The sequence below is a fragment of the Heterodontus francisci genome, chromosome 18 (assembly GCF_036365525.1).
Source record: "Heterodontus francisci isolate sHetFra1 chromosome 18, sHetFra1.hap1, whole genome shotgun sequence".
In the NCBI taxonomy this organism is placed as follows: Eukaryota; Metazoa; Chordata; class Chondrichthyes; order Heterodontiformes; family Heterodontidae; genus Heterodontus; species Heterodontus francisci.
In genome coordinates this window covers 29,050,770-29,066,777 of record NC_090388.1, presented here as the reverse complement: position 1 = coordinate 29,066,777, position 16,008 = coordinate 29,050,770, and the positions used below count along the sequence as shown (strand labels likewise).

Genomic DNA, 16,008 nt, shown 5'->3' with positions numbered 1-16,008 from the left:
GAACAACCTGCCACCTGATCTTGCGTGGAGGAAAATTCCTTCTTCTGAAGACTTGAATGCATGTGAAAGCAGCAGGGAGAAGAAAATCCCAAACAGTGTAGGTGCGAGAACACAGCCCTGTTTCACGCCACTCAGGGTAGGGAAGGGGTCTGATGAGGCGCCACCATGTTGAATTGTGCCTTTCATATTGTCATGGAATGAGGTGATGATACTTAGTAGCTTTGGTGGACATCCGATCTTTTCTAGTAGTCTGAAGAAACCACGTCTGCTGACGAGGTCAAAGGCTTTGGTGAGATCAATGAAAGCAACGTAGAGGAGCATCTGTTGTTCGCGGCATTTCTCCTGTAGCTGACGAAGGGAGAACAGCATGTCAATGGTGGATCTCTCTGCTCGAAAGCCACACTGTGCCTCAGGGTAGACACGCTCGGCCAGCTTCTGGAGCCTGTTTAAAGCGACTCGAGCGAAGACTTTCCCCACTATGCTGAGCAGGGAGATTCCACGGTAGTTGTTGCAGTCACCACGGTCAGCTTTGTTTTTAAAAAGGGTGATGATATTGGCATCGCGCATGTCCTGTGGTACTGCTCCCTCAGCCCAGCACTAGCAAAGCAGTTCGTACAGTGCTGAGAGTATAGCAGGCTTGGCACTCTTGATTATTTCAGGGGTAATGCTGTCCTTCCCAGGGGCTTTTCCGCTGGCTAGAGAATCAATGGCATTACTGAGTTCCGATTTTGTTGGCTGTATATCCAGCTCATTCATGACTGGCAGAGCCTGGGCTGCATTGAGGGCGGTCTCAGTGACAGCATTCTCCTTGGAGTACAGTTCTAGGAAGTGCTCAACCCAGCGGTCCATTTGCTTGCGTTGGTCAGTGATTGTGTCCCCAATTTAGATTTGAGGGGGGCAATCTTCCTGATGGTTGGCCCAAAAGCTCTCTTAATGCCATCATACATTCCTCTGATATTTCCAGTGTCTGAGGCCAGCTGAATATGACTGCATAGGTGTTGCCAGTAGTCATTTGCGCAGCGCCTGGCTGTTCTTTGTGCAGCGCCTCTGGCTGTTTTAAGTGCTACGGATGTTAATTCGCTGGGGGCTTTCTTGTAGTTCAGCAGTGCAATGTGCTTAGCGGCAATGACAGGTTCCAGCTCTTCAAAGTGAGATTGAAACCAGTCTGCATTCCGCTTCACGCGTTTGCCATAGGTGGTCATAGCTGACTCCTCGATGGTGTTTCTGAAGTGGGCCCACTTGGTCTCTGCATCCCCAGTGGGAGTGTTTTGAAGGGCTTTTTCAAGTGAATTTAGAAATTTTTGTAACAGCTGTGGATAAGAAATTCTGCTCGTGTTGATGCGCGGGTGACCCTTCTGCTTGGAGTGATGCAGCTTCTTTGGTTTGAGTCTAACATTGCTGCACACCAGCAAGTGGTCGGTGTTACAGTCCGCACTGTGGAAGCTGCGTGTGGTTTGAACGCTGTTTAAAGAGGCTCGCCTTGTGACGATGAGGTCCAGCTGGTGCCAACGACGTGATCTTGGGTGACTCCAAGAAACCTGGTGACAGGGTTTATTGTGAAAGAACAAGTTGGTGATGCAGAGGTTATGATAGGTACACAACTCAAGCAGTCTCTGTCCATTCTCATTCATCCTTCCAATGCCATAGCGCCCAAGGCAGGAGGGCCATGAGTCATGATCGGCCCCAACCCTGGCATTAAAATCCCGCAGCAGGAACAGATGTTCGGTATTGGGGATGCTACTAATGATATTATGGAGTTCCTTGTAGAACTGGTCTTTAGCTTCAGGTGGGGAGCAGACTATTGGAGCATAGATGCTGAGTAGGTGTACTGGACCAGAGGCGGTGAGCAGTCGGATGGACAGTATGCGTTCTGAGCCATTTGAAGGTGGCACTATCATGCTGAGCAAAGAGTTTTTGATGGCGAAGCCCACTCCATGCTGTCTTGGTTCTTCAGGATCCCTACCCTGCCAGTAGAAGGTGTAGTCTTGCTCTCTTAGAGATCCGCTCGCAGGGAGGCGTGTCTCCTGAAGTGCTACAATGTCCACATTGAGTCTACTGAGCTCGTTGTTAATGATGGCCGTCTTCCGAGAATCGTTGATTTGTGTAAGGGCTGTGTTTGGACAAAATAACCTAATGGGATGGTATGCCCTTGAAAATAAACAGAAACAGTTCACTTGTTCAATTTCATGTGTTACATCTCGGTATATATGGTAAGTTTTGATTTGATTGATCCTGTACTGCTTAGAAATACTAAGAAAAGTATTTCATGGTATTTTCAAGAGCAACAAAGTTGTTTCCATTTTATTCTGAAAGTTGTGGTCGGTGTTCAGCTTTTAAAACATCTCTTTATTTTTTTGAACCACTGTAGGTTTCACGCTTGGCTGCTGTCCTGGTCAAACATGGAGTGAAGAAGGGTGATCGTGTTGCCATTTATATGCCGATGATCCCGCAAGCGATATACACAATGTTAGCTTGTGCTAGAATTGGAGCCATACACAGTTTGATATTTGGTGGCTTTGCATCAAAGGAGCTCTCGACTCGCATTAGCCATGCTAAGGTAAAATTTATAACATCCGATAAAAATATAATGTTGGGAAAACAAGATAGTACAAATTGAATTACAGTATAAGCAAATTTGTGAATTCCAGATCTGTTGTGCTACAACATTAGTTTGATTACTAGAAAAGAAAATCCTTTTGCATGTGTAGGACTGTAAGGGGTTGAATAGATTTAGTATCTTGAATTACCATATCACAGTGGCTCATAGTTCTGTATTATCATTTACATAATTTAAATCCCTAGTTTAGTTTTTTTAAATTATCGTGCATTTGACAGAATTTCGTGCAAATATGTGGGCTTGGAATTTTGCTAATGGCCCAGTTTATAAGCCCTGTATCTTTATCAACTCAGATCACATTCCCATTGATACCAACTATACAGGCTGCAAGATTCCTCCAGTCATTTTCCAAACAGTGCAGGAGTCCATCAATAATTAAGAGCATGAGAGGCTCTCCTGGTACAGATAAGCCAGGGTCTGAGACACAGGGCTAGGTTTTTGCATCGAGGGTGGGTAATGGAAGTTGAGACTGTTTCTGGGTCCTAAACCCACCCCTGGGATGAAACAGAAGTGTACCCCAAGTTTCATGGGGTAATCCCTTAATTGATATGGAGACGTGGACAGTGAAGATTTGCAGTGAACTTTGGGCTGGATTTCTCGTTTCAATAATGTCTCAGGAGAGCAGCTGGAGGCCCGGGACCCGGGGCTGGGCAGCCCCTCGTTTTGCAGATGTCAGCCTGGAGGTGATGCTGTTGGTTTTGAGGGAGAAGATCAGACACTCTTTTGTCCTTGCAGGAGAAAAGGGCACATAATTCCTGAGAGAGGGCCCAAACAGGTGGATGGGCACCCTACCTGCATACCATCACGACGATGGAGAATCGAGCAATGGAAATAGCCACGATCACAGACCAGGATGAAGTCGGCCCTGGCTAAAAGGGCTCTCTTGCTGGAGATGGTGATTACAGAGGGCAATGCGCTCCTTAAGCGGGTGCATGGCACTCCACCCTGCCGAACACTGAGTGGCACTGGGAAGCTTCAGCACTGCTCTCCAAGGCTAGCACTCATGATCTCATCTTGTGTCTCCTGCAGGTGCAGGCGTCCACCCCACGATGCATTCTCCCTCTCCATCAGTGGCCCAGAATAATCAGCAAATCACCTTACAAACACACCACCCACCAGCACAGATACCTCAGTGGGTTCTTGTACGCGTTTAGATTGGGTAGCATTGGGTGAGGAGCATGGCACTAGTGTACAGAAGGAGGTGCCTGAGGCAGAGTCAGCTGTGGGCCTCAGGATTCATTGGAAAGGAGGCTGTACCTAGAACACAGCAAGACATGTGCTCCCACATGTTGGAGTTCCCTGAGGCAGTGCAGGGTCCTGGGCAGAGAATGGAGGACTCCATACAACTCAGGGAACATCAATGGCTCAGGGTTATGAGAGTGGCCAACCTCATAGAGAGCCATATGTGGCAACATTTGGAGTGCATGCAGGAACTGCACACTGATGTACACAGAATGCATGCCACACTATATAGCATGAACCGGTCAATGGCACTGGTGGCGCAGGAATGCTTGGAGGAGTTGCCAGTTGTGCTTCAGCTGGTGCTATCGTCCAGCCGTTCGGAGCACCCGCCAAGGTCAGAGGATGTCACCGAGGAGGATAAGGGTTCCATCCCACATGGGGTGCCTTCATCATTCTCGGCCTCCTTTGCTTCTCTGACAGTTTATTGTTTTTATTTTTGGTGTTATATTCCAAATGCTGTCATAAATAATAAATAGTTTAAAATTTCTATAATACCAAACATTTGAGAAAAGATTTCATAAGTAATAAACTGCTAACTATTAACTTTCTGGTAAGCAACTCAATATTTATGCCTGTCCCTCTTGTGCTGCTGCCAGTTCTGTTGACATTTCCTATTCTGTAGAAATGAAAAATGGCATAATTTACTAAACCAATTAAATGTAGAAGTCTTATTATCCATTACAAAACAAACTGAGTTAATCTCTGGAATGGTTTGTTGCAGAGAATGTCTGATCCAGTACAATAGCAGGAAGATGGTAAAACCTCCATTACATCTTTTCAGTTTGTCGGATATCCTGTACTTTCAATCTACCTATTTCTGTTGATTTGGTATGTGCAACTGCATCAGGTAGTGAGATTATATTTGCATGTCAATTGCATAACCACTTTTGACTCATTAGCCAAATAGCTACGTGGTGAAATAAAAGAAACAGACGTTTATCATTTCTTGAATTACATCTTTACTTTCTTATACTCTAGCCAAAACTGATTGTGACATCATCATTTGGCATTGAGCCTGGGAGAAGAGTAGAGTATATACCATTGTTGGAAAAAGCTTTGGAAAGTACTCAACACAAGCCAGATAAAGTCATAATCTACAACCGACATAACATGGTGAGTATCAAACTCAAACTGTCATTTTGACATGAGGCCTTTGACCAAGCCTTTGATCAACCCTCTTATATCACCTTTTCCTCAGCATCCATGTTTTTGGTTACATCCTTGCGAAGCCTCTTAGGACGTTTTCTGTGTTAAGCCTACTATAAAAATACAAGCTGTTGTTGTATCTATTTTGTGAATGCCCACACACTTATTTCCAGCAGTTGATCATTGAATAGAAATCGGGAATGGAAACTATGGCAAATTATTTCTTCCAAATCTAGAAATGCTGGTCCACTTGTTGCTATAGCTGAGATCACCTAATTCCAGACACATCAAGGATCAAACTTGACACCTTTCTGGCGTGTGTGGCTCAACTACACGTTGAACAATTGGGGAACCTTAAAATTTATATTTTTCATTTGACACAGTTCATTATGAAGTAGACATTTAACCATTAGTGAGACAGTAACTTAGCACAGTGTACTTCCACCTCTGTGACCTAAATTTGAGTCCAGCCAAACCTAAGAAGATGACCGGCTTCTCTTAGTCTGTATAGGTTGTAAGAGTCATAGGGTCATTTATGGCATAGAAGGAGGCCATTCGGCCCACTGAGTCCATGCTGGCTCTCCGTGGAGCAATCCAGTCAGTCCCACTCCTCAGCTCAATCCCCATAGCCCTGCAAGTTTATTTCCTTCATGTGCCTATCAGTTTCCTTTTGAAATCATTGTTTGTTTTTGTTTCCAATTCTCTCGTGGGCAGTGAGTTCCAGTCATTACCACCCGCTGCATAAAAATGTTTTTCCTCATATTGCCCCAAACCTTCAAACTGTGTCCCTTAGTCCTTGTACCATCAGTTAATGGGAACAGATTTTCCTTGTCTAATTTATCTAAGCTTGTCATAATCTTGTACACCTCTATCAAATCTCCCCTCAATCTTCTTTGCTCCAGGGAGAACAACCCCAGCTTTTCTAACCTAACCTTGTAACTAAAATTCCCCATCATTCTGGTAAATCTCCTCTGCAGCCCCTCAAGGGGCCTCACATCATTCCTAAAGTTTGGTGACCAAAGCTGGACAGAACACTCTAGTTGGGGCCTAACCAGAGATTTATAAAGGTTCAGCATAAATTCCCTGTTTTTGTACTGTATGCCTCTATTTATGAAGCCCAGGATTCAATATGATTTGCTAACCACTCCTCAGTATGTCCTGCCATCTTCAAAAATTGATGCACGTGCACCCCCAGGTCCCTCTGTTCCAGCACACGGTTTAGAACTGCGCCATTAAGTCTATATTGCCTCACCCTATCCCTTCTGACAAAATAAATCACCTCACACTTGTCTGTATTAAATTCCAACTGCCACTTGACTGTCCTTTCTGCTATAGGCCAGCTAGTTTAACATCAGTGGTGGGTAAGGTTTTAGAAACAATAATCAGAGGGAAAAAAAATCAACAGGCACTTGGAGAGGTTTGAGTTAATTAAGGACAGCCAGCATAGATTTGTAAAAGGCAGATCATGCTTAAATAATCTAATTTTTTGATGAAGTAACAGAGAAGGTTGATGAAGGGATTGCAGTGGATGTTGTTTATATGAATTTTAAGAAAGCATTTGATAAAGTACCACATAAAAGGCTGGTTAACAAAATTGAGGCTCATGGAATAGGTGGGTCAGTTTCCAACTGGATAAAATTTGGCTTAAGGACAGAAAGTAGCAAGTCATGGTAAATGGTTGTTTTTCAAACTGGAGGATGGTAGACAATGGTGTTCCCCAAGGGTCAGTGCTAGGACCACTGCTTTTTTGCTAAATATAAATGACTTGGATCTTGGAATATAGAGTAGAATTTCAACATTTGCCGATGACACCAAACTTGGAAGAGTGGCAAACAGTGAGAATGATACAAACTGCCATCAACAGGACATAGATAGGCTAGCAGAAAGGACATAAAAACAAGAAATGCTGGAACCACTCAGCAGGTCTGGCAGCATCTGTGAAAAGAGAAGCAGAGTTAACATTTCGGGTCAGTGACCCTTCTTCGGAACAGCAAATTTTGAAATTTTGTTAGTCAGCCTTTTATGTGGTACTTTATCAAATGCTTTCTTAAAATTCATATAAACAACATCCACTGCAATCCCTTCATCAACCTTCTCTGTTACTTCATCAAAAAATTAGATTATTTAAGCATGATCTGCCTTTTACAAATCTATGCTGGCTGTCCTTAATTAACTCAAACCTCTCCAAGTGCCTGTTGATTTTTTTTCCCTCTGATTATTGTTTCTAAAACCTTACCCACTACTGATGTTAAACTAGCTGGCCTATAGTTGCTAGGACTCTCCTTACATCCTTTCCTGAATAAGGGTGTTACATTTCTGGGTACTGGCTGTGCGGAGTTTGCAAGTTCTCCCTGTGACCGCGTGGGTTTTGGCCGGGTGCTCCAGTTTCCTCCCACGGCCAAAAACTTGCAGGTTGATAGGTAAATTGGCCATTGTAAATTGCCCCTAGTGTAGGTAGGTGATAGGGAATATGGGATTACTGCAGAGTTTCTATAAATGGGTGGTTGTTGGTCGGCACAGACTCGGTGGGCCGAAGGGCCTGTTTCAGTGCTGTATCTCTAAATAAATAAATAAATTTACCACGCTCAAATCCTCTGGCACCTCCCCCATATTAGGGAAGATTGAAAGATTATGGCAAGCCCTTCCACTATCTTCATCCCCACTTCCTTTTGCAACCTGGGATGCATGCCATCCGGTGAATTACCTACCCTAAGCATAGCTAGCCTTTCCAGTAAGTCTTTCTTCTCAATTTTTACCCTATCCACTGCCTCTATTCTCTCTGCTTCTACTGATATTTTAGCAGATTCCTCTTCCTTAGTAAACACTGATACAAAGTACTCATTAAGTATTCAAGCTTTGCCCTGCGCCTCTAAGCATATATTACCCTCTTTGTCCTTAATAAGCCTCGCTCCACTTCTTACTACCACTCCCACAGTTACTATTTACATGCTGGTAGAAGATTTTTGGGTTCCCTTTCACATTGACTCCAATTCTAGTCTCATATTCTCTCTTTGCCAGTCTTATTTTCCTCTTCACTTCCCCTCTCAACATATTGTATTTGCCCTGGTTCTCACTTGAAAAATTCAACTGACATGCATCATACACCATTTTTTTTTGTTTCATCATAATCCCTATCTCCCTCATCATCCAAGGAGCCCTGCTTTTGGTTCCCCTACTTTTTTCCCTTGTTGGAATGTACCTAGCCAGCACTTGAAGCATCTCTTGCTTAAAAATAACCCATTGTTCTGTTACAGTTTTCCTATCAGACTTTGGTTGCATTTTATCTCTGCTAGATCTCTTCTCATCACATTAAAATTAGCCCCCATCCAATATAGCTGTTCTACCTTATGCTGTTCCTTGCTTTTCTGCATTTTGAATCATAACCTTATGATCTGATGATCACTCTTACCCATATGTTCTCCCACAGACACTTGGTCCACTTGGCCCACCTCATTTCCCAGCACCAGATCCAGCAATGCCTCCTTTCTAGTTGGGCCAAGAACATACTGATCAAGGAAGTATTCCTGAACACAATAAGGAAATTCCTCCCCCTCCTTTCCCTTTTACTCTAAAATTATCCCAATTGATACTTAGGTAATAAAAGTTCCCCAATATCACCACTCTACAGTTCTTGCACATCTCTGTGATTTCCCCACACATTTGCTCCTCTATCTCTCTCACTATTTGAAGGTGTAATAGGGTGATCCTATCCCTTTCCCCACTCTAACCAAATGGATCCTGTCCTTGTCCCCTCTAGGACACCCCACTTGCCAACACTACAATGTCTTCCCCCACCTCCCTTTTTAATTATCTTTTCTGAACATTTTGTATTCTTGTATATTAAGTGCCCAGTCCTCACCATTTTTAAGCCACATTTACTTTATTGCCACTACATCATAATCCTATACTGCTATTTGTGCTTGTAGCTCACCAACCTTATTCAGCACACTTCGTGTTTACATACATGCATTGTAATCCTGTCTTTGCATTCCTCGTAGCCCTTCTCCATTTGCTGCTATCTAATATGGAACTACTGCCTTCTCTAGTACTGTCAAAAGTAAATTAATTTGTGCAGTCTCGACCCAGCCCATAATGGTTGTTAATTCACAGCACAAAACTGTTTCTGGTTGTGCACAAATTGATATCAGATTCATTTCACACCATGAATCTAATAAGCGCGATATCAATGCATCTTTTTAGCATCTTGGAGAGAGTATCTATATATATATGTATAGGAATATGTGGGAAATGGAAAATTCACATGGATACAATACACTTCTGAGGTTAGGGTTGTGTGATACTAAATATTAGAATGTTCCATTTTCCAGCACTAATGAATCTAAATAAAACAGCCAATCGACAAAATATAATTGATACAATTTGACACTTGAGATAAATTCAATAGATTTCCTGGTAAAAATTATGTATTCACCAATGTATTTCTGATTGTATATTTTATAATTGTTATAGGAAAGTGCTCATTTGACATCTGGTCATGAGTTAAACTGGGATGAAGAGATTTCTGCTGCTGGGCGTCAGGACTGTGTCCCAGTGTCTTCAGACCATCCTTTGTATATCCTTTATACATCAGGGACGACAGGAATGCCGAAGGTACAAAAATGAATACCCTCATCTTGGCTTGGGTTTCCCGAGTAAAAATTTCAACAGTACAGACTTGTAGTTACAGTGTCCCATTTTGAAAAACGCTAACTATTTTCTGTTGTGTTTGTGCAAATATATTGTATATTTGATATGTATACAAGCTTAAAATTTATCAACAAATCATGAATGCCAATGTTGCCTAGGATATTGTATATATTTCTCAAATGACATCCTGTGTGATTGAGAGCATGATGAACTATCCCTCCTCATCTTTTTCGATCTGTCTGCAGCCTTTAATATGGATAACCACACTATAATCCTCCAGTGCCTCTCCTCCATTGTCCAGATGTATGGGACTGCACTTGCCTGGTTCCATTCCTATCTACCAGACGTAGCTAGAGAATCACGTGCAGTGGCTGCTCTTGCTGGTCCTGCACCTTTACCTTTTATGTTCCTCAAGGATTCATACTTGTCCCCCTCTTATTTTTCATCAACATGCTGCCCCTAGGCGACATCATCTGAAAACATTCAGCTGTACCTCACTACCACCTCTCTCGAACCCCTACACTCTCTAAATTGTCAGACTGTTTGTTCGACATCCAATACTGGATGAGCAGAAATTTCCTCCAACTAAATATTGGGAAGACCACTCCCCACCACAAACTCAGTTCCCTAGCCACCAACTCCATTTCTCTTCTTGGGAACTGTCTAGGGCTAAACCAGACTGCTTGCTACCTTGGTGTCGTGCTTGACCCCAAGATGAGCATTTGACCAGATAATCCTTCTTTGGCCTCCTTGTCTCGAGAGACAATGGGTAAGCGCCTGGAGTTGGTCAGTGGTTTGTGAAGCAGCGCCTGGAGTGGTTATAAAGTCCAATTCTAGAGTGGCAGACTCATCCACAGGTGCTACAGATAAAATTGATTGACAGGGCTGTTACGCAGTTGGCTCTCTCCTTGCGCTTCTGACTTTTTTCCTGCCAACTGCTAAGTCTCTTCGACTCGCCACACTTTAGCCCCGCCTTTATGGTTGCCCGCCAGCTCTGACGATCGCTGGCAATTGACTCCCACGACTTGTGATCAATGTCACAGGACTTCATGTCGCATTTGCAGACGTCTTTAAAGCGGAGACATGGACGGCCGGTGGGTCTCATACCAGTGACGAGCTCGCTGTACAATGTGTCCTTGTGGATCCTGCCATCTTCCATGCGGCTCACATGGCCAAGCCATCTCAGGCGCCGCTGGCTTAGTAGAGTGTCTATGCTGGGGATGTTGGCCACCTCGAGAACTTCTGTGTTGGAGATACGGTCCTGCCACCTGATGCCAAGGATTCTCCAGAGGCAGCGAAGATGGAATGAATTGAGACGTCGCTCTTGGCTGACGTACGTTGTCCAGGCCTCGTTGCCGTAGAGCAAGGTACTGAGGACACAGGCTTGATACACTTGGACTTTTGTGTTCCGTGTCAGTGCGCCATTTTCCCACACTCTCTTGGCCAGTCTGGACATAGCAGTGGAAGCCTTTCCCATGCGCTTGTTGATTTCTGCATCAAGAGACAGGTTACTGGTGGAAGTTCCGAAGAAGGGTCACTGACCCGAAACGTTAACTCTGCTTCTCTTTCCACAGATGCTGCCAGACCTGCTGAGTGATTCCAGCATTTCTTGTTTTTGTTTCAGATTTCCAGCATCCGCAGTATTTTGCTTTTATTTTAGATGAACTCTTGAACCACTTCCAGAGTGTGGTCGCCGATATTTATGGATGGGGCATTTCTGATGTCCTGTCCCATGATGTTCGTTTTCTTGAGGCTGATGGTTAGGCCAAATTCGGTGCATGCAGCCGCAAACCAGTCGATGAGTCTCTGCAGACACTCGTCAGTGTGAGATGTTAATGCAGCATCGTCAGCAAAGAGGAGTTCCCTGATGAGGACTTTTCGTACTTTGGTCTTCGCTCTTAGACGGGCAAGGTTGAACAACCTGCCGCCTGATCTTTTTTATTTTTATTTAGAGATACAGAACTGAAACAGGCCCTTCGGCCCACCGAGTCTGTGCAGACAATCAACCACCCATTTATACTAATCCTACACTAATCCCATATTCCTACCACATCCCCATCTTCCCAAAAATCCCCTACCACCTACCTATACTAGGGGCAATTTATAATGGCCAATTTACCTATCGACCTGCAAGTCTTTGGCTATGGGAGGAAACCAGAGCACCCGGCAAAAACCCACACGGTCACAGGGAGAACTTGCAAACTCCACTCAGGCAGTACCCAGAATTGAACCCGGGTCGCTGGAGCTGTGAGGCTGCTGTGCTAACCACTGAGCCGCTGTGCTAACCATTGAGCCACTTTTGTGGAGGAAAATTTGTTCTTCTGAAGACTTGAACGCATGAGAGAGCAGCAGGGAGAAGAAGATCTCAAACAGTGTAGGTGCGAGAACACAGCCCTGTTTCACGCCACTCAGGATAGGAAAGGGGTCTGATGAGATGCCGCTATGCTGAATTGTGCCTTTCATATTGTCATGGAATGAGGTGATGATATTTAGTAGCTTTGGTGGGCATCCAATCTTTTCTAGTAGTCTGAAGAGACCACGTCTGCTGACAAGGTCAAAGGCTTTGGTGAGATCAATGAAAGCAACGTAGAGGGGCATCTGTTGTTCATGGCATTTCTCCTGTAGCTGTCGAAGGGAGTACAGCATGTCAATGGTGGATCTCTCTGCTCGAAAGCCACACTGTGCCTCAGGGTAGACACGCTCAGCCAGCTTCTAGAGCCTGTTTAAAGCGACTCGAGCGAAGACTTCCCCCACTATGCTGAGCAGGGAGATTCCACGGTAGTTGTTGCAGTCACCGCGGTCACCCTTGTTCTTATGGAGGGTGATGATATTGGCATCGCGCATGTCCTGTGGTACTGCTCCCTCGTCCCAGCACAGGCAAAGCAGTTCATACAGTGCTGAAAGTATAGCAGGCTTGGCATTCTTGATGATTTCAGGGGTAACGCTGTCCTTCCCAGGGGCTTTTCTGCTGGCTAGAGAATCAATGGCATCACTGAGTTCCGATTTTGTTGGCTGTACGTCCAGCTCATCCATGACTGGCAGAGACTGGGCTGCACTGAGGGCGGTCTCAGTGACAACATTTTCCTTGGCGTACAGTTCTCGGTAGTGTTCCACCCAGCGGTCCATTTGCTTGCGTTGGTCAGTGATTGTGTCCCCTGATTTAGATTTGAGGGGAGCAATCTTCTTGATGGTTGGCCCAAAAGCCCTCTTAATGCCTTCATACATTCCTCTGATATTTCCGGTGTCGGAGGCCAGCTGAATATGACTGCATAGGTGTTGCCAGCAGTCATTTGCGCAGCGCCTGGCTGTTCATTGTTCAGCGCTTCTGGCTGCTTTAAGTGCTACGGATGTTAACTCGCTGGGGCTTTCTTGTAGTTCAGCAGTGCAATGTGCTTAGCGGCTGTGACAGGTTCCAGCTCTTCAAAGTGAGATTGAAACCAGTCTGCATTCCGCTTCACATGTTTGCCATAAGTGGTCGTTGCTGAGTCATAGATGGCGTCTCTGATGTGGGCCCACTTGGTCTCTGCATCCGCTGTGGGAGTGTTTTGAAGGGCTTTTTCGAGTGAATTTAGAAACTTACGTAACAGCTGTGGATGAGAAATTCTGCGAGTGTTGATGCGCGGGCGGCCCTTCTGCTTGGTGTGATGCAGCTTCTTTGGTTTGAGGCTAACCTTGCTGCACACCAGGGAGTGGTCAGTGTCACAGTCCGCACTGTGGAAGCTGCGTGTGATTTGAACGCTGTTTAGAGAGGCTCGCCTAAGACAGCCTGCTTCCACCTGCGTGACATCACCCAACTCAGCCCCTGCCCCCATCTCATCTGCTGCTGAAACCCTCATCCTTGCCTTTGTTACCTCTGGTCTTGACTGTTGCAATGCACAACTGGCCAGCCTCCCATTTTTTACCCTCCATTTGAGCTCATTCGAAACTTTGCAGCCCATATCCTAACTCGCACCATGTTCCATTAACTCATCACCCCTGTGCTCACAGACCGACGTTGGCTCTTGGTTGAGCAACAGCTCGATTTTAAAATTCTCATCCTTGTTTTCAAATCTCTCCAGGACCTCATCACTGCCTCCCTACTTTTATAACCTCCGCCAGCCTTACAACCCTTGGAGGTATCTGCACTTCTCCAATTCTGACCTCTTGTACATCCTTGATTTTAATTGCTTCACCATTGGTGGCCGTGCCTTCTGCTGCCAAGGTCCTAAGCTATGGAATTCCCTCCTTAATCCTCTCCACCTCTCTACCTCTCTTTCCTCCTTTTAGATGCTCCTTAAAATCTATCTGTTTGACCAAGTTACTGGTCAGCTTCCCTAATGTCTCCTTATGTGGGTTGCTGTCAAATCTGGTTTGATAACTCTCCTGTGAAATGCCTTGGGACATGTTACCATGTTAAAGGTTGTTATATAAATGCAAATTATTGTTGTTGTTGTATCAACTGGTCATTTGCCTACTAGTGATGTTCATGCTTTCCTTCCACTTTGTTGGTTTCTTCATCCTCTGTGTTTTCTGGAAGGCCCCTCTTAGCACATCCAAATCCACATTCTTCACCTGTGAGCAAGACAGTCAGCAGATTGTTTAACCCTGAGTGGAGAACAGCCTAACCCTATCCTGTTCCTGCCTATATACGTTTTATATGTGCAAACGTATGCTGTTCCAGCAGGAATCATTTGCTTATAATCAAGAGCCAAAAAACTAGCTTACTCTTGTTTCTTTAGCCTGGGGATGCTTTGATCATTTATTGTATACTGGTCCCACCTCAAATGGGATCAAATACACATGCCAAATGAAGTTGATTGTTAAAATTTCTTTTAGGGAGTTGTGCGTACATCTGGTGGCTATGCGGTTGTGCTAAATTGGACCATGTCAAAAGTGTATGGCCTCAAGCCTGGTGAGGTAAAGTTTAATTCCATTACTTTTGAAAAACTTTCACTAAGACTTCTTTTTGTCGTATATTTGTGTAAAGATATTTTGTTTTGTATTTATCAAGGTCTGGTGGGCAGCTTCTGATCTCGGCTGGGTCGTAGGACATTCCTATATTTGCTATGCACCACTCCTTCATGGCAATACAACTGTTTTGTACGAGGTGGGTAGAAGGTTATTTAGTATACTTCCACAGAACAGGTTGCAGAGATAAGCAATTTAAGCAATGTCAATGACAAAATTTGCTGTTAGACATCCTGGATAATGAGCAGATCAGGTTTGTGCTCAGTTAACCAGTCTCAGTTAGGTATCATTAAGGGCATTACAAATAGCCTGATTGCTGCTAAATTTGGGAAGTGAAAGGTCAGTCAAAGTTTCCACTTCTGATAGTTGTCTAGTGAACCCACCAGAAGTGTTTCAGTATTAGCTGAATAAAGGATCAAGTTTAGCTCCGATGCTCCTATAGTTGAAAAGCCTGCTGGTGGTCACTGTCTAGATTCACATGTGAAGGATGGCCAATTGGATGCAGTATCAGAGAGCACCCAGCATCTGTGAAGCCAAACTCAAGCTGGGAGTTAACACTTTCAGAAAGGAGAAAACTGATCGAAAAAGGAAAGGGAAGAAAATGCATTAACCATTTCATGGAATTCACAGTCGGCCGTAAATAAGGTTATAAACAAGCTCAGAAGTACTGTAGCTCACAACATCCATTAATTCTTTTCCTTTAGGGTGCATTTGCACTACAACTGCAGTTTCCTGTGAAAGAGCCAAACTTGAACCTCTATATACCTGATGCTCACACATGCATACTTCCAGCCAGGTCACTGGATAGCAGTGAGGAGTGGGAACCATGGCACGTTTTACCTCTGGTTAAGCTAACAGCACTGATGTCAATTGTAATGCTAGAGTTACAATTGGGCTGCAGAACGAGAATCAAAGTCCAACCTGACAGTAGATTCAGACTGTCTGGAGGAAGAGTCTCATTCTGCTGCCAGATTGGACCTTAATTCTGGACCAATTTAGTGTGATCCAAACATACAAAAATGATGGACAGAAGATGATGACCTGGTCCCCCAACCTTGTTCCATGCTCTCATTGTGTAACAAATGCACCATTCACCCCCAATCCCCAAACTCAACAGCCAGCCATACAATCTCGAGGGGAGGGAGGGGGGCAAGAAACAGAGAAAATAAACCCTAGGCCAATTTTGGAGGGAAAACACTCCTGGAAATTTGTTTCTAACCTCCGAAAGTGAACAAACTAGTTTTAGGAGATCAGAGAGATCGGGAGGCACATTTCCCAATATCCCACCTACTATTTATGTGCAGTGATATCAGCCACAGTTAGGAACTTGTCCAGCTGCCTTTTGACTATTTATCGCGAATTTGCTTGAGCCAACAACTTGTCCCTTAGGTTGACAGTTCTCTGAAACT

The 16,008-nt window shown here is 44.4% G+C and overlaps 1 protein-coding gene across 2 annotated transcripts in view; it reads left to right on the top strand.

The window, feature by feature from the left end:
* The window catches only part of acss3 (acyl-CoA synthetase short chain family member 3), a 128,647-nt gene that overhangs the window by 45,169 nt on the left and 67,470 nt on the right, over positions 1-16,008 (top strand). For both annotated transcript variants that reach the window (XM_068050455.1, XM_068050454.1), the window contains exons 3-7: positions 2,369-2,557; positions 4,838-4,972; positions 9,476-9,616; positions 14,468-14,548; positions 14,643-14,738. In XM_068050455.1, coding sequence (XP_067906556.1) covers positions 2,369-2,557; positions 4,838-4,972; positions 9,476-9,616; positions 14,468-14,548; positions 14,643-14,738 — 642 coding nt within the window. The remainder of the gene's footprint in view (positions 1-2,368; positions 2,558-4,837; positions 4,973-9,475; positions 9,617-14,467; positions 14,549-14,642; positions 14,739-16,008) is intronic.